Below are 18,084 nucleotides of genomic sequence, written 5' to 3' on the forward strand. Positions count from 1 at the left end.
CATGAAATATTTCCAAGAAAATATGTTGTTACACATTGTCTTGACACTAGCATTCTTCTCACTTGTGGGAATTTCTGTTTCTTCCTCCATCATTTCTGATTTTCATGCATTAATCGCATTGAAACGAGGATTTGAGTACTCTAATTTGGCGATAAGCACTTGGAATGCTCCAAATCCCAACTTGGTTTGTTCATGGAGTGGAATCAAATGCTTCCGAGGCCGAGTAGCCTCTCTCAACATATCAAATACGGCTCTCAATGGCTTTGTTTCCCCTGATATTACAAGGCTCGACAAGTTGATGGAGCTGTCCATTGATGGAAACAATTTCACTGGAGAAATCAAGATAGAAAATATGACCCGTCTCCAGTTTCTCAACATATCGAATAACCAGTTTATTGGGAATTTGGAATGGAATTATTCCAGTCTTGCCAACTTACAAGTGCTCGATGCATATAATAACAACTTCTCTGGTTACCTTCCAATAGGGCTGTTGAGTTTGAAGAATCTCAAGTACTTGGAATTGGGAGGAAACTATTTTCATGGCAGAATCCCAGCAAGTTACGGGAATTTGGTTGAGCTGGAGTACTTGTCACTGGCAGGTAATGACCTTCGAGGGAAACTGCCCAGGGAATTGGGCAATCTCACAAACTTGAAGGAGATATACTTGGGCTATTATAATGTTTATGAGGGTGGAATTCCAGCGGAGTATGGGAAGTTAGTGAATTTAGTGCACATGGATCTTTCAATTTGTGAATTGAATGGTTCAATCCCTGCAGAGTTGGGGAACTTGAAGTCACTTGATACTCTTTATCTGCATATAAACCGGCTATCAGGGCCAATCCCGAAGGAATTAGGAAACTTGACGAATCTGGTATATCTTGATCTTTCTGTCAATGAATTAACAGGAGAAATCCCTTATGAACTCACCAACCTCAAGCAAATCAGGCTTCTCAAACTGTTCATGAATAGATTGCATGGTTCAATACCAGAGTTTGTTGCTGATTATCCCAAGTTGGAAACTCTTGCTCTTTGGATGAACAATTTCACAGGTTTTATCCCAAGGAATCTTGGCCAGAATCAGAGTCTGCAGGACCTCGATTTGTCATCAAACAAGCTCACTGGTACAATCCCTAAAAACCTGTGTGCCTCAAAGCAGCTTAGCATCCTTATTCTCAGAGTGAACTTTCTCTTTGGCTCCATACCAGAAGACATGGGTACATGTTCAAGTCTTGTCAGGGTGAGATTGGGGAAGAACTACTTGAATGGCAGCATTCCAAGTGGCTTGATATACCTGCCTGAGCTATATTTTCTTGAACTGGAGAACAATATGTTGTCTGGGCCTTTGTCTGAAAATAGTAATACTTCCTTGAACCAAACTAAACTAGGACAAATTAATCTATCCAACAATAAGCTTTCTGGACCCTTGCCATTCTCCCTTTCAAATTTTCCTTCCCTCCAAATCCTTCTACTTAGTGGAAACAGTTTTTCTGGTCCACTCCCTCCTTCCATAGGTGAACTCCACCAAGCAGTAAAGCTTGACCTAAGTGGAAATGCTCTTACAGGTGAAATCCCACATGAAATTGGGAACTGTGTGCATCTCGATTATCTTGATTTGAGTCAGAACAACCTTTCTGGTCCAATCCCGGAAGAGATATCTAGTATTCGGATCTTGAATTACTTAAACCTATCAAGGAATCACTTCAGCGAGACCATACCTGATTCAATAGGCTCAATGAAAAGCCTTACAAAAGCTGATTTTTCATTCAACAATCTCTCCGGAATGCTACCCGTATCAGGCCAGTTTTCAGTCTTCAATGCTTCTTCATTCATAGGAAATCCACAACTCTGTGGACCCTTATTGAAAAATCCCTGCAGAAGTATAACAATCACAAGGCCACCTGGGAAACCCCACAATGTATTCAAACTTATTTTTCCTATTGCCCTGTTAATGTGCTTGCTTGCTACTGCAGCTATCATCAAGGCCAAGTCATCCAAGGAAAATGGCTCAAAGTCTTGGAAAATGACTGCCTTCCAAAAGCTTGATTTTAAAGTTACCGATATCCTGGAATGCCTGAAAGATGGGAATGTGATTGGCAGGGGAGGAGCTGGGGTCGTCTATCATGGCAAAATGCCTAATGGGGTCGAAATTGCTATAAAAAAACTCCTAGGATTTGACGGCATCAACAGCCACGATCATGGCTTCAAAGCTGAGATTCGAACACTGGGTAACATCAGGCACAGAAACATAGTAAGACTCCTAGCATTTTGCTCAAATAAAGACACAAACCTTCTCATTTACGAGTACATGAGAAACGGCAGCTTGGGCGATGCACTGCACGGGAAAAAGGGTGGAACTTTGAGCTGGAACTTGAGATACAAAATTGCACTGGATGCTGCTAAAGGTTTGTGCTATCTGCATCATGATTGCTCGCCTCTAGTCGTGCATCGGGACGTGAAATCAAACAACATATTGTTGAATTCGAGCTTTGAAGCTCATATCGCAGATTTTGGGCTGGCCAAGTTCTTGGTAGATGGGGGCGCCTCACAATGCATGTCAGCCATTGCAGGTTCATATGGTTACATTGCTCCAGGTACATTTTGTTTCCTTGTTCACGTTCTCTTGATTTTCCCTATGAAATGTATTTAACTTGTGCACTAGTAACCAGCTAACTTTACACATGCATTCTACCAAAAGGCTATGATTATATTAAAATGAGCTAACGTCCATCCTACTGCAGAATACGCATATACCTTGAAGGTAGACGAGAAGAGCGACGTCTACAGCTTCGGGGTAGTCCTCCTCGAACTCGTCACCGGCCACCGCCCCGTCGGCGGCTTCGGAGAAGGCGTGGACATCGTGCAGTGGATTAGGTGTTCGACGAATTGCAACAGAGAAGAAGTCACTCGCATCATCGACCCCCGGCTCACCGTCGTGCCAAAGGATGAAGCCATGCACTTGTTCTTCGTCGCCATGCTCTGCGTCCAAGAAAACTGCGTCGAGCGGCCCACCATGAGGGAGGTGGTGCAGATGTTATCGGAATTCCCCCGCCGATCGCCGGAACACCAATCGTCGTCTTCCTCGATCAGCCACCAATTACAGCATCAGCACAAGAACAACAAATCAGATTTTTCTCAACCCTTTTCGTGATTTTTCCAATATGCCTTGATTTCTGTAACATTTTTCCTCTTGTTGCTGTCATTGGATCTTATAAGAACAGGAGATTTGGTGAGCAAATAGAAACAGGAGGAAAATTTGTTTGAAAATACGTAGAGGTAGCCGATCCTTGTACAATAATGTATAAATAGTACGTAATTTCAATCTGCATGCACAGCTTTTCTATCCTACTTTGATATTTTTCATGTCAACTACAAACCAACGTGCCTCAAACTCACTTCTTCCGACTCTTTTACAAGTTGTATAAATATTTATTGCTATTATATTTCATTACAGTCTCTCGTACTAAGACATGGGAGGAGACATCACCCTCCTATGAAACCTCCACATCTACCTCACTTAATTTTGATTTTGTATTTGTCCTTCCTAATTACAACTCCTATTGTCCAATCTTAATAAAAATTCAGATCTATGTGTCTGACCTACCAGATTGATTAATTTTTTTTCTTCAGTCAATTAATATTATTATTTTTAAAAAAATATTGTTTATAAATACCCAATAAACTATTTTTATACATACGGTATAAAATTTTTACATATTAAATAATACTTTTTTTTAATAATTTAATAATTATTTAGGGTGGATCCATTGTAGCCTTTGAACAAATTTGAGTCCACCCCAAGTCCAAATTTTTTTTAAAAATTTAAACTCATTACCAAACCCAAATCTAATCTGCATTCTCACCCCATTTGGGTTGGATCTGTCTAATTGTCATCTCTAATTTTAAATAGATTTTTTAGATATGTGAATTTACCTTAATGTTATTTAATATTTTTTAATAAATTATAAACATAATTTATCAAATTCATATAATTCTTTTTTGATGTAGTGATCATATAACAAAATATTAGTTTTTGTGAGCTTGTAAACTTGCACATTAAAGATTTGAGTCAATTAAGAAGTTATCCAGTCATGAAATTTCAAATATTGAAAAAGTTATTTTTGAATAATATAATAACAATAATAATAAGGGATAATTTTACTCCCCTCCTAGTTTCATATAATTAGACGAAAAATTCATGTGATTAGAAAAATTACATATAATAATAATAATAATATATATATTTATTTAATTTAGTGAAAATACAAAGAAACAGGAGTCTTTGGGCCTTGGGATGCAACGTCGACTCCAACACTATAAAGCTTCTTCAATATAACAGGGTTCTTAAACCCTTTCCCTGACCAGTCCTCAGCAGCTGATCCAACGGGCAGCTGCGCTTTTCTCCTAATCAAGAAAACAACAGCAGCCGTCCGATCTGAACAAGGGTTTAGTCACAGTCCTCTCACTACACACGCCCCCCCTTGTTTCTTCTCTTCTATTCTATTGCCAACGTTCTCTGCAGGTCAAGAAACAGAGTGATATTGTCTCAAGAGGTGGGTTTTTGCGTGTTTCTTTTGTGGACATGCTGAGCGTTTGTAGTCTAGCAGTAATACGATGTTTTCTTTACTGTTTGCTGTCAAGTTTGAAATGGGTCGGGTTCAGATCTCCGTACTCTGTTCTTTTGTATAGTTCTTGGGGGTTGGGGGTGGCTGTCGTGGATGTGTTGACTGTTCCTCTGCTTATTGAACTAGCACGTAGCACATCTGGATTTGTGGGTAGTATGGCGTTTGTCTTTTCCTTATTTTGTGCGTGGCGTGCGATATTCCACATATGGAAGTATATTAATTTCATTTTGTCTTTTTAAGTGGTTCAGATTTTTGTGGGAGGATGAAAATACAGATATATCTAGTTGAAAAATATCCATTTTTCATGGAGTTTATTTGATTCCAAGTGTTAAAATATCCCTTTTGTTTATATCTTAAGCCAACTAAAATTCCTTACTGTTTTATGGCCTTTTGTTCCATGATGTGCAAAAGCTAAGTAGTCTTTTTATGCGTATATATATTTAGAAATTTATAAAGGACACGAATCTTGATCTTCTTTTTTATGTGGGAAGAATAGAATCCTCTTTTGCAAGGGGCATGGGCTTTTCTCTGTAACATTTTACTTTTGCATACTTGATTTTGTGGCCATGGAAAGGTTGTTTGTGTTAATAGAGTGAATAGTGATTCTTGTGCGTGTAAAAGTGTTTCTGCTGTGTTGTTACTAGAGTAAATGCCTGATTCCTGTTTGTGTAAATGTGTCTTTGCTCTGTTCTTACTTTTCTTTTGCTTGGTTTTGGTTCTGTGTAGGTTGGAAGGTTATACTGAATTGAAAATGTCTGGGGAGAAGAATATCGAAGCAAGTATGATCTTTGGTTCTCTAACTGATGGTCTTGTGATTATGATGCGTGTAGCTGTTAGCATATCAAGAGTTCATCAATTGTTTATTTTTGAACTTTGTTTCCTTCTGTTTTTCGTGAGTGTTTAGTTGAACGGTTGTCATGTCATGGTTGAAATGTTCTTAACGATTTATTTGTCTTTATATGGTTACTTGTGTGGCTGTGTTAGGAATACCCACCTCCCATCCCCTAAATTGTGTGAACTGTGTGCTAACGTTCTTATGTTGTTTTGTTGTGGTTATCCCATGCCAATATCAATTTTTCAATTCTGTAATTTTTTATGGGTGTGTTGGTATTCTAATCCTAAGATTTTGCATTCTTGGGATGATGTTTACTTCTTGAATGTGATAGAGTTAATACGAGGGCTTTAAATTCACTTCTAAGTGGGCAATGGGGTTTGTTATACATGTAAACTTTTGAATTAATATGCATAATATCTTAAATTTAGACTTACAGTTTTATATTGGAATGCGTACTTTGTATATGATTTAACGGAAGCCCGTGTTTGATGTCATTGGATATCCCCATTTTGCAGCTGAGCTGATAGCGCCTGGTCCCATATCCGATTCCACAGTGAAACTTTCTGAAAAAGATATGGTATGCTTGTTAACAATGATTGGCTCTAGCGTTATAAGTTTTATCTTTTCTAATTTCTCATTTCTTATGGAGTTGGATTCTCTCACGATTGGATTTCCTGATTTGTTTGTATTGCATGCCTTCCATGTTCGTATTTACATTTTTCTGCTCCCTTTTATTTGACTTGGTTGGTTAGCACTTCTGCATTCCCTTGGTGATAAATAAATAATAATCAAGAATAAATAACACCTTTTTTGCTTAGATTCCTTTGGTAATAGTTGTATTTCTTTCATGAGTTGTTGTGGTTTCATATTATGGTGACACAATGTCTAACCCTTTTCTTTTAGCAACATATGCATCAAATAATTGATAAAGCTATTTGCAAGTATACTATATGACTTCCTAACTGAGGCCTGCTCAGCCCATAAGTGTTCTTAGCATGCAGTACATGTTCTCTGTTTGTCCTTCAAAAAATTGTTTGCATCTCTGCATGTTAGTAGTACATTCAGGAATTTCATTGCGGAAGAGACAATACCATGAGTTGTTTATGCTTCCTCACACATACTTTTGAATGGGCCTTGAAGTATTCTCCTCTCCATAATTACGCTGGCAACTAGAGACATTGTATCATGTGATATAAATAACTTTGACATTTGAAATTTAGTCAATCTCCAGTGTACATGTCATTATGTAGCTGTAAAACTTGTGCCTAGGCCTGCACCTTTGATTTTATTTGAGAATATGTACAATAAGCTCTGATTTTTTCAGGGGAAAGATGGAATTCCTTCCAATTCAATTTCTTCTGTTTCTGCTGCTAGCGATACTGTGTCAGGAAGCAAAGTGGTTGATCAGGCGTCGGCTTTAGAGCATGGGGTTTATTACCCAGCTACGAGCTGTTATGATTACTACTATCCAGGTGAATATTGAATCTTTCTATCTCTGAGGTGGTCTCTATTCATCTTATTCCATATGAACAATTAGTAATTTATTTTTTGGCTTACAGTTACTATAATTAAAATGTTCTCAGAGTATTAGAGCATAATTTAAGACTAGATACTATTGGTATTTTCCCCTGCAATTCATTTGCACCCAAGGCCAGTTTGACCAACTTCTGACAACTCTGTTGTTACTTGGGATCACGAGATTTCATCATATCGCAGCTTCTTTAAAGTCCTTATGAATTTTGCTTTTGATTTGTTAACTTGTGACTCATGAGTAGCATGCCATATACATTAATGGGTCATGTGCTATTTGAATGCATTTTGACTCCTCAATTACTGAGTAATGACTGTGTCTTTTTGCATTCCTTTTGTTTCTCTTTGTTTCTTGCATTTCCCTATTTCGCTCGGGAGATAAATTTACACTTTGGTGTACGGATATTATTACTATAACTAGGAAACACGTGGGCAATGAGGGGGGGATAGGTCCATAGATGGCAGTTTGGTGTTAGGGTCGAAATGATGGTCCTGGGTTCACTATGTTTTTTCATTGAACGATCTGATATGGAGAGGTCGAGGAGTTCTGTAGATCAACCAAATATTTCTTCCCATGTTTGTAATTTAATTATTTTTTCTGTTTCTGCAGGATACAATTGTACCTTTGCACAGTCAGATGACAAAGGCTATTTTAATGCGGCTGGTGGTTCTTACAGAGTATGTTCTTTTCCAACAAACTTGCTGCGTGTTGGCTGATTTATGTTTCATCTTTGAATCTGGCATTTCTATATACCAAATATGGAAATTTATGAGGCACTCATTCATTTGATCTTCTGGATCGTTACCCATCAAATGATGATTTTATGATTTCTTTTCAGGGCATTCAGTCAGATAATACTTCCCTCCTTTATTACCTTCCTGGCTATTCTTATGCAACTGGATATATGGGGGTTGATGGAAAGCCTACTTACGCATCATCCGAGTATCTTCAGCAGCCCTGCTCATATGGATCAGAAGCCTTTCCGTGCTACTCATATGATTCAACTTATTCTGGAAGTGGTTCAACTGGCAAAGCTGCTGGATCCGACTCTGTGAAGTCAAGTGGACATAACATTGCTAAAACAAATACCAATCTCTCAAGCAAGACTTCAGCATTGCCATATAATTCAAAAGTTCAACAGCCGGCTAATGTTTCAAAGTCTGTTTATCAAAATCAGCCTCTAAAGTCACTGAATAAGGTATCTTATCATCAGATCAATGTTCATTCACTTTCATGTTGGTGCAAATTATGAATTTATGCAATCATTTGTTATTGTTGAAATGAGGTGCTGCCTTTTTAACATGTCTCTTGATGCTCCTTTTTTCCTCCGGAGGTTGGGGGGGGTGAGTATGTCCCTTTTTTCTTTTTTTTGGCAATCAACGGCACAACTGGAGCACAGAATTTGGAAATACTTTTGATCTTTGCTTGCCTTAGGTTCATTTTCCAGACTGATGTTGGGTGTCATGCGGATGTCTTACCTTGTTCTTTACTTGCCATATCCTGCAGTTAGGAGGTGGTTTCCAGTCCACTGGCCTCATGAAGGGATTTCACCCTGCTACTAAGTTCTCATCATTTGCAAACCGAAACTCTGGTGTTTTTATGCAATATGGTCCAGTGCATTACCAATCAAATGGTAGAGTATGGAACAACAATTACAGGTACAGGTCACGAGAAAGTTTTGGGAGAAATGCAGAATTCGAAGCGTTAACAGAGTTAACTCGTGGCCCCAGGTCTGACAGTAGGAACAATACCCCAAAGGTGTCCGCTGAGGGACGGACCGGGCTGCCTATTGATACAGATAAATATAACTTAAATGAATTTCAGATAGAATATGATGATGCAAAGTTCTATATTATAAAGTCGTACAGTGAGGATGATGTTCACAAATGCATCAAATATGATGTTTGGTCAAGCACTCCAAACGGAAACAGGAAATTAGATGCTGCTTTCCGCGAGGCAGATGCTAAAACAAGTGAAACAGGCACAAAGTGTCCCGTATTTCTATTTTTTTCAGTAAGCTCCTCCTTTTTCTTTTCTTTTCCTTTCTTTCTTTCTTATTTTCATCTTTGCAAACATAGTCATTCAATAGTATTTATTGCTGGTTTTGTCACATGAAATGAAGTTGATCTTGTCTATCTGCTATTGGCCTATTGTTTTTCTTTTCCGTCTTAGTTAATTGACTTTATGGTTTTGATGGTTGCTCTACCTTCAGGTGAACGGTAGTGGACAGTTTGTGGGAGTTGCCGAGATGGTCGGACAGGTTGATTTCAGCAAAAATATGGACTTTTGGCAGCTTGATAAGTGGAATGGTTTCTTTCCTATTAAGTGGCACATAATTAAAGATGTCCCCAATGCACTATTGAAACACATCATCCTTGAGAACAATGAAAATAGGCCTGTAACTTACAGCAGGGATACCCAGGAGGTATTTTCCTTTTTAACTCAAATCCTAATATTTGACATAGGGACACCATTTAAAAAATCTGCCAGCTAAATTTGACAATAAACTGGAAATTCATGACTTGGATTTTTCATTGTAAATTCCCTAATATCATATTTGTTCTTTGACAGATTGGATTGAAACAAGGGTTAGAAATGCTGAGCATTTTCAAGACTCACTCTGGAAAGACATCTGTACTAGACGACTTCAATTTTTATGAAGACCGTGAAAAGTCACTCAAAGCAAAGAGGAACTCCAGAACAGCTTCTCAGACCAATGGTTTTCAATATGGTGACCGTAAGGTGAGTTTTTCTTCCCCTCCATCAGCTGGCATTCTTATTTATATACGCGTGGTGTAGAAGATGACATAGTTGTCGTGCTTTGCCTTTAAACTTTACTGGTCGAACAAGATTTGTAACCTAAACACAAGCACATGTTGAGTCAAGAAACATTAAACTGCACCCATCTTATGCTTCGACTGCATAGTTATGTCTTTTCATGATTGAGATGTTTTCCCCGTGTTATAATGGTGCAGAAGCATTCGGAGGGAGGAAAAGGGATAATCCGAGAACAACCCACAAAGACGAATGAGCCAGATCCATCATCTCTCATCTCTCTTACCAAGAACCTCTCACTCAATTCTCAGCCACTGAAGAGCAGTATATAGTTAGACGTGCCGTGCCTCCAAGATGCACATAGGTTGATGCTGCCGGAGAATTCCACAGTTCCATGAATTTTTCTTCCCTGATCTCTCATTGAGGCTTCTTTTGTCTTGGGTTGTTAGATTTTGCTGGTATCGATTTAGTTGCTAGTCATCATCAGTTCACCTTTTCATTTTTGATGATTCATCAGTTCCCTCATGATGAGAGAAAAAGTGTTCTTTTTTGGGTTAATGTAGTAGTATCACAAGTATCTTAGTAGCTGTTTTGCATTCATCGGCTTTTTCCTTCTTGAATTCACCTTTCTCATGCTCTAAAAGCTTCTTCCACGAGTATTCTGGTGTCGATAGGTTTTTTGTGAATTTACCTTTTGAATTCCTCTCTCCAAACAAGTCGGAAAAGATTTAAGTTTCATTAAAATTTCGGAAACATGTTCAGTTGAAAGATTTGAAATTCTCTGTATTAATATTCCTAATTTCAAATTAATAATAACGTAATTGAATTGTTATTGTTCCAGACAATGTCTTAAGTGCGAACCATGTATATGATGTAATGATTACAATAAAGTGGCAAGAACTTCTGGAAACTAATTCAGGCTAAGAATTGAATTTGAGGCTAACACAGTTATCAACAAACTTAGATATTGACCGAAAGAAAACACTGATTACATTTGTTGTACATACACTATGATTTAAAGCAATATGATTAATGATTTATCCAACTTTGAGCAAATATTTCCAAAGGGTTTAAGTGTTTATTACTCTCGTCAATTGAATGAACAATGAAAACGACTGGAGTCAGGAGATGTCATAATGAGATTATCCTACTGATCAAAATGACACCATTGTGAACAAACTGTCCTAGCCAAGAATTTTAATTCAGATCAAGATTGATTGATCGCACTTGATATGGATAAAGGTTATCCTCATTCTGACTTGACCTTTCATCGTTTACAATAAAACAAATTTCTGCAGTGTCCTAAAATCAACATTCAAGACAGAGATAACTTCCAAATTCACTAACCTACACATCTCCCAATTCTAACATCATAGCTCTGTCCTTCCTAGTCATAGTACCTTGTCCAATTGTTCTTCATCTGATACTGCACAAACTCCTCTTGTCCACCACCATCATTGTTCTCCCTTGCCGACAACTCCAGCTGCGGCAGTGCCACCCCCGGCACTGCTGGACACTGCATGTACGTCGTGGGCGGAACCTGAACCGCGGGCAGAACAGGCGGTAGTATTGTTGGGGCGTAGTACCTTGCCAGCGGCCTCGGGCTGTGGCAAATCATGGGGTCAACCACGCCCCGTCCGGCCGTGGACTCATAGAAAACGGCCTGGCGCTTAAACGAGGTGGCGCACTGGATGTTCCCGGTGGTGGATGCGCCACCCAACTGCACGCAGTGATCATTGTCGTTCATCAGAAGCATCATCATGGAGTTCTGGTTGAGGGAATGCAATTCTTGGAGGTGATCGATCGTGGGGTAGTGAATGGCCTGCTGATTTATCACTTCCAATTCTATCCCTCGCACACCCGGAGTGTAAAAGCTGTGTGATTGGCTCAACCTCGAATGAGCAAAATCCAACATGTTGCCGTTATTCATGTTGTTCATATTCATATTCATGTCTGAAAACCCTTCCTTGCTCGATCTCTTCAAGAATTCAATCCTAGATTTCAAGTACTCCGCTTTATTCCTCAATGCGGCAGCAAACTGGCGCAAGTGGGGTTCTGTCCTGGAGTTCATGAACTCGAGCCAAGTCGGGTACTTGGCCTCCATGTTTTTCTTGCGTAGTTTCGCAAGCTCGTCCTCGATCTTCCTCTTACGATCATGGAAGAAGTCCGACAGGCCGAATGTCTTGTTGCCGGAATCCCTGTTCTTGGACTTGTAAATGTCGATGATCCGACGTACCTCGTCGAGGTCTTGAGGCCAGATTTCCGGGTCGTTTGATCCACCCTTGTCTTGCTTGGGACCATAGATGATCATGCATGCACTCACATCGCACAATGTAGTGAACTCATGCATTTTCCTGATCAATCCCTCTTTCCTTTTCTTGAATGTTATGTTTCTCGACTTCTCTTTGCTTATCAGTTCCATGTTCAGTTTCGCTCGTCCCATCTCTGACAAATCAAGAAACACACAGTAAGAAGTACAAATTAATGCTATACTGTAGTAATAAAACAAGCAATTTGATCAAAGTTAACATAGAGTATACTAGGAAACTCATCATTAAGACAAGAAAGTACCTTTTCGGAGTTCTTGAGAGAGAAAACAAAAAAGGGGTTTCTGTAATAATCTCTTAGGGTTTTTAGCCAAATTAATTACCCTATGATTGTTATATATAGTAAAACAAAAAAGAAAAAAGAAAAGAGATAGAGAAGGGGGTTTTCTTCAATGCCAAGATGTATGCGCAATCAATAATGTGACACCAAGATTCTTTAGATTTTTGCCATAATTAACAGCTGTTGTTTGGGAATTTTCCATTTTCCCAAATGTATTTTATGGTAAAAGAATTTTCCATGATTATTTTCTCCATATATATATATATATAAAGTCTTTTCCCAAGAAAAGGGGAATCATTAAAAACCCTTAATTTTGAGGATCCAATGTAATTATAAAACCCCTCATTTCAAAAAAAAAATATTTTTCATCCTATAATTTAAGTACCGTATACTTTGATTTCTATTAATTATGAAATCTTTTCTTTTGGTTTAAATAAATTTTAAAAAGTACTCAGTTTCTGTATTTTGGCAGCTCTCTCAATTAGCTATTTTACGGAAAATAACACGTTCCATGCATCGTGCGGGCGGATAACGATCATGTGGCTATGTTAACTTAGTAATTAGCACGTACTCTTTTCCGTTAAATGACAACAAAAGGTTGTCACATGATTAAAAGTGAAAATTTTCAAATTTATCATATAAAAACTAAATATTTATAGTTAATGGGATCAAAAGTGTACGATCCCTTAATTACACGATAAAAAAATACATATATTTCAATAAATTACTTTATTATTATCTTTTGTGATTTTTTTTCTAGCTTAATTGGATATAATACGATTTTCTTTCTATTAATGAAGAAAGTAGCTGCTGAATTTTGTCAAACTTAACTGATTAATATACACACGTGTGACTAATTAATTATTGAATAGATCATTAATTAATTATTATTGAGATTTTCAAGATTCATCAACTTCTGTTAATGGGAAACTAATCCATTCAACTGTAATTAATTAACAAAGTAATTATTACATGTAGTTGGTAGCTAACTATATATATATATATATATATATAATACATTTTTCCTAAATATACATTTTATACATTTGTTGTCAGTAATTTGTCAAAGTGGAATTATTTACAATTGAAATAAAATTGATTTTTAATTATATCGCAATTTTATAATTAAGTTATAATTATATATATTTTTAATATAATTATAAATTTTAATATATAGAAAGTATCATAGTTGTTAATAATTAACATGAATTGACTTTTTTTTATAAAGAAAAATGCATCGAATTATTTCAAGCATTAACTAATATAAAAATTAATTTTAAATAAAAAATGTGTATAGTGTATATTACTTGTGTTATTATTCAAAGCTCAGAACAAAACCCTAAAAATCCCGCCTTTGCTGTGTGGGAAAACCAGATGACAGACGAGCAATCATCTCCGTCTCTTCCGCAGACTTCCCAGTTATCGCAAAATCAATGTCCTGATTTCCTCGAGCGTCCCTCGAAACTGCCCAGAATCGACGGCCGAGATTTCCCCGACGGCGGGGAAGAAGAGGAAGAAGAGAGAGAATTCGTTGAGAGGAATATGCAGAGCACGAATCCCGGGATTCAGAGATATTTAGTCGCGATTGAGTATATTGGTTCTAGATTTTCTGGTGCGCAAAAGCAGTCCACTTGCAGAACCGTTGTTGGTGTGCTCGAGGTGACTTTGTTATATTTTTTTTTGCCTCAGAATTAGTTTCTAGTTTGTTTGATTGAGAGATTTAATTGAAATTAAGTTTGTTTCTAGTTTGTTTGATTGAGAGATTTAATTGAAATTAAGTTTAAGGTTTATTCTGTTTGTCTTTTTTATTGATTAGGATGCGTTTGAAAAATTTATTGGACAGCCAGTTTCCATTTTTTGCTCGAGTCGGACTGTGAGTTTTTTGATTAATTATGTTGTACTTGCGATCTTTTCCTTTTTATTTCTTTCTATAGTTTCCTACTGAAAATGGTTGTTGTAGCTTTTTAATTGTTGAGACAATCTTTTAGGATGCCGGGGTTCATGCACTATCAAATGTATGTCATGTAGATGTTGAGAGGATAAGCAAAAGAAAACCTGGTGAAGTGGTGAGTTACTTTTTGATATGAGTTCTTGCTTTATTATTTATTATTTTAATTAGTCCACTGCTTTAAAAACCGCCTCTAGTTTGTATCCTCTACTAAATAATAATTGGCGTTGATGCTCGTTTTCCCCCTCATTTTGTGATGAAGTTGGATGAGAATTACTTCTGTTTTTTACCCTTTACCTTCATTAGTCCGACCAGCTTCAGAAAATAAAGGGCTAAACAGCTAGAGGTGTTGAGATACTTTGCATTTCTATAGCCTTCCTTTCTCTCCTGATCAAGCTGGGGATGTGGCTGCCTTCTTTCATTACCTACAATACTCTCCACATAACCTGAGCTAACCCGTTACATTCTGTGCTGTCAAGCTAATATGCTCTTTTCTTTTTTTTTAAAGTTTATTAGATAAAGTTTCCCTCTTCTGCTTTGAGACTGATGGACGTCATCAGAAATTCTTCATAATGTGTATAAATCAAATTTAAAGTTATATTAAGTTCCTTTTTACTGTTTTGATTTTCAGTTACCACCTCATGACCCTTCTGTGGTGAAAAGAGCTGTTAATCATTTTTTACAGGTATGCTTTGCCATTCTAATAAAACTGGATTTACACTAGATTCGTAATTTGGTTCTTGCATGCAAGGTTGATTAATCTGTAGGACAACACTGTTTTCCATTTCTCTTTTCCCTACGAAAATCTCTCTTATGTATTTCTGTGCTGAATCCTGGTGTAATGAGCTTTTGATACTTATCCTGCATGCATAATTGTGCCAAAATTTCACATAGTAATATACTAATATCTAATTGATTTATGGTGGTTAGCTTCTTTAATAGCTCGGCGCCATTCTTATGGGCTAAGTTTGTCTTAAATTTTGAGTTGAGTTGCAATTTGTAATTTTAACTTAATCTTTGAGAAATTGATATATATATTTAGTATGGTTTTACTGCAGAAGAACGAAGGTGATATTATGGTGATTGATGTGCGATGTGTTCCATCTGATTTTCATTCTCGATATAAAGCTCAGGAACGCACGTATGTATCAACAAGAAACATGACTTTGGCAAATTGTTACTTGTCCATGAGAATTGACTTGTTCATGTGCACTTATGCAATTTCACCATTTACAAGTCATAAAGTTTCTGATTAGTTTTACTTGTGTCTATGATTTAACAATTATGATCCAAGTACTGGATCATAACGACTTTGGAAGGATTTTGATGGATGTCAAGCTGGTAATCTTAATTGACTTTTTTGGCATTGTAAACATAGTATTTCAAAAGGATTCCAATTTCGATTGTCATATGCAACGGGAAAGAATCTTATGACATCAAATCAAAAAGTTAAGCTAGTTAAGATGAAGTTCAGTACTATCAGTTTATTTGTCACCTGGATGCTCTGTTTGACTGCTCACTTTGCCTATTTCCTTCTGATGATTGATTTGCATGGTACTTTGTTGTTAACTATGTTCCGTGAAGCCTAAAAAGTAAGAACTGTTGTTTTTGTTTTGCTTTAGGTACTTCTACAGATTGTTGTCTGGGAAGGAGCCTTTGTCTACCTTTGAGAAAGACCGGGCTTGGCATGTACCTGAAGATCTTGATCTTTTAGCTATGCAGGTTAACTGGCAAATTTACAGGATTTTTTTCCAATTATTATTTATTCACATTTTAAATTACTGAAGTGTTTTAGTTCTTGTCATTATCCAGAAGGCATGCCAAGTACTTGTTGGACGCCATGATTTTAGTTCTTTTAGGGCTGCTGGCTGCCAGGTTTGTTATGTCTTCAGTTTTACCTAAATTGATATGCTCTTATATCAGATTTTTGTTTCTGAACTTACATCTCTACCTGTTGAAAATTTGAATTTGCACATTCTTTTAACATTGTGTACTTTCTGCTTATATTGTGTAGTATATAAAGTTACCTCTACCTTTTCTTACTTGTTGACAGGCTAAGTCACCCATTAGAACTCTAGAGGAATTAACTATTACTGAGGTTGCATCAAGCCCATATTTTCCTTCAATCTTGGAGAGAGAACAAAGCAATTATGCCAAAACAGAAACTGATTCTCCTTGTGTTCCTGGCATGCATAATCAACATAAGATAGAAAATCCTGGTGACCTGACTATTCATGGATTCGGTGTACGGCAACGGCATCGTTGCTTTGTGGTTACTGCACGAGCATGCTCCTTCCTTTACCATCAGGTAGCTTTTATTTTTCTTAACTAATCGTCTGATGTGTTTTCATCTATTTGCTTCATCCATCCTTTTTTAAATATCTGGAAAACCAGCATGCCACTGTTTTTAGTCATAGGAAAAATAGGCATCAAAGAAAACTTTGTACATATCTTGTCTTGCTTCAAAGAGATTATTCAATTGAACAAGGTTCATGATATTGTTTGGCCGTATGCAGTCTCATCTTTTACATGCAAATGAACACCATCTCACTGCTATTCAGTAAATCTTATATTGTTTCTATGATTGTCAGTTGATTTTTTATGCATTTCACATCTCTTACCAAGCAAAAAATTATGAGCACAGGTTAGATTGCTTGTTGGGGTTCTGAAATCAGTGGGCACTGGTGATCTCACAGTTTCTGATGGTAAGACCGTGTAAAACACCTTCCAGTGGATGTATAAATTCTTCGTGAACTAAATCTTACTACCTGAGCCCAATGCTTCTTTTCAGTTAAACGAATCCTGGAAGCAAAGACTATAAGTGCTGCAAGTCCTATGGCCCCTGCATGTGGACTCTACCTTGGACATGTGAAGTATGACCTCCCTTCAGATGTATGACTTGCAGATGAACCTGTATTCAATGTCGAATCCTTGCATCTTGATGTTTTGTAGGCGGGAGATTGTTCCAATTTCTTGGTTTTAGCCTAATAATTTTTGCACTAGGTTTTGTAGCAGGTAAATGACCTAAAATTTTGTTGGGCGAACCGTCGAAGAAATGACGAGGCACGACTGAGTTTAGGCCCTAAATTAGGAGAACATTTTCATTTTCTTCTGGTCTTCAACGCATGACCTGGGGTTTCTTGTTTGTGCTTGGAACATAAAATGTTGATATTTGTAATGGGTAATTATATTTATACCCCTATTTGTGGTCTCTTTATATAAATTATTCCCCCCCCCCCCCCTCTTTTTTTTTTATGCAACTATCTTTGCCTTTTGGCTAACTACTTATATACCCACTATATCAACATTAATAACAAAAACTACCTTTATTTTTTGAAAATTATACATGCATTGTCAAAATATCTACATTATTACACACATTTCTTTATTTTTGGTGGCTAGGAATTTTTTACAATTTTGCAAGAGTGATAATTTGTGTAAGTAAACCTAGATGAAGAAATGCAAATATAATTATTCCTATTTATAATCGTGTTATACTAGATGATTGGAAGTAAATTTGACGAGATGATGAACATGTAAAAAGAGATGGTGCAAAACTGTTTTTCCGTTATGGTTGCTTTTATTCTTATGAACTTTATACAAGTTTCTCGTATCATAACTAGTTAGAACACTGGAGAGCAACGAGCACAGAGTTAAATAGAGAATGGAAAAGTGTCGACCCACTTGAAATGTGTTCTCAGACACTGTTCTAAAATTTCAAAGTGTAAATAATCATTTAGGTAGGCTCCATATTTTGGAATCTCAA

The 18,084-nt window shown here is 37.0% G+C and overlaps 4 protein-coding genes across 8 annotated transcripts; 3 read left to right on the forward strand and 1 right to left on the reverse strand.

The window, feature by feature from the left end:
- On the forward strand, positions 1-3,261 carry LOC105169090 (uncharacterized). Its single transcript, XM_011089376.3, is given in 3 exon segments — positions 1-2,591; positions 2,739-2,996; positions 2,999-3,261. Coding segments are annotated over 3 exon segments (3,111 nt in total). The 5' UTR covers position 1.
- Positions 3,262-4,340: 1,079 nt separating this feature from the next.
- On the forward strand, positions 4,341-10,363 carry LOC105169091 (uncharacterized). Of its 4 annotated transcripts, none has more exons than XM_011089378.3 (10): positions 4,341-4,550; positions 5,349-5,401; positions 5,973-6,034; positions 6,782-6,929; positions 7,598-7,665; positions 7,827-8,186; positions 8,495-9,001; positions 9,201-9,413; positions 9,560-9,730; positions 9,964-10,363. In XM_011089378.3, exons 2-10 carry the CDS (start codon positions 5,374-5,376, stop codon positions 10,093-10,095), a joined length of 1,689 nt encoding a protein of 562 aa, XP_011087680.1. In that variant the 5' UTR covers positions 4,341-4,550; positions 5,349-5,373; the 3' UTR covers positions 10,096-10,363. The 4 variants fall into 4 exon arrangements, with proteins under 4 accessions (XP_011087680.1, XP_011087681.1, XP_020551930.1 ...); XM_020696271.2 differs by lacking the exon at positions 4,341-4,550 and adding an exon at positions 4,888-5,196; XM_011089379.3 differs by lacking the exon at positions 5,349-5,401 and having other exon boundaries at positions 4,342-4,550.
- Positions 10,364-10,936: 573 nt separating this feature from the next.
- Positions 10,937-12,423, reverse strand: LOC110012474 (agamous-like MADS-box protein AGL14). Its single transcript, XM_020696342.2, has one exon. It carries the CDS (start codon positions 12,204-12,206, stop codon positions 11,151-11,153), a length of 1,056 nt encoding a protein of 351 aa, XP_020552001.1. The 5' UTR covers positions 12,207-12,423; the 3' UTR covers positions 10,937-11,150.
- Positions 12,424-13,689: 1,266 nt separating this feature from the next.
- Positions 13,690-17,520, forward strand: LOC105169092 (uncharacterized). Of its 2 annotated transcripts, XM_011089380.3 has the most exons (10): positions 13,691-14,029; positions 14,187-14,243; positions 14,359-14,436; positions 14,950-15,003; positions 15,377-15,459; positions 15,941-16,040; positions 16,131-16,193; positions 16,372-16,626; positions 16,963-17,023; positions 17,110-17,520. In XM_011089380.3, exons 1-10 carry the CDS (start codon positions 13,745-13,747, stop codon positions 17,214-17,216), a joined length of 1,143 nt encoding a protein of 380 aa, XP_011087682.1. In that variant the 5' UTR covers positions 13,691-13,744; the 3' UTR covers positions 17,217-17,520. The 2 variants fall into 2 exon arrangements, with proteins under 2 accessions (XP_011087683.1, XP_011087682.1); XM_011089381.3 differs by lacking the exon at positions 14,187-14,243 and having other exon boundaries at positions 13,690-14,029.
- Positions 17,521-18,084: the final 564 nt, after the last annotated feature.

The sequence above is a fragment of the Sesamum indicum genome, linkage group LG8 (assembly GCF_026168435.1).
Source record: "Sesamum indicum cultivar Baizhima isolate 11 linkage group LG8, ASM2616843v1, whole genome shotgun sequence".
NCBI classification, from domain to species: domain Eukaryota; kingdom Viridiplantae; phylum Streptophyta; class Magnoliopsida; order Lamiales; family Pedaliaceae; genus Sesamum; species Sesamum indicum.

Bases quoted from the DNA above. Each gene is read 5' to 3' on its own strand.
- LOC105169091 (XM_088884081.1), top strand. From the start codon at position 5,272: ATGCCTGATTCCTGTTTGTGTAAATGTGTCTTTGCTCTGTTCTTACTT. The intron at 5,402-5,972 runs GTATGATCTTTG...CCCATTTTGCAG, and splicing joins GGAGAAGAATATCGAAGCAA to CTGAGCTGATAGCGCCTGGT. The intron at 6,930-7,597 runs GTGAATATTGAA...CTGTTTCTGCAG, and splicing joins TTATGATTACTACTATCCAG to GATACAATTGTACCTTTGCA.
- LOC105169092 (XM_011089380.3), top strand. From the start codon at position 13,745: ATGACAGACGAGCAATCATCTCCGTCTCTTCCGCAGACTTCCCAGTTA. The intron at 15,004-15,376 runs GTATGCTTTGCC...GTTTTACTGCAG, and splicing joins CTGTTAATCATTTTTTACAG to AAGAACGAAGGTGATATTAT. The intron at 16,194-16,371 runs GTTTGTTATGTC...ACTTGTTGACAG, and splicing joins TTAGGGCTGCTGGCTGCCAG to GCTAAGTCACCCATTAGAAC.
- LOC110012474 (XM_020696342.2), bottom strand. From the start codon at position 12,206: ATGGGACGAGCGAAACTGAACATGGAACTGATAAGCAAAGAGAAGTCG.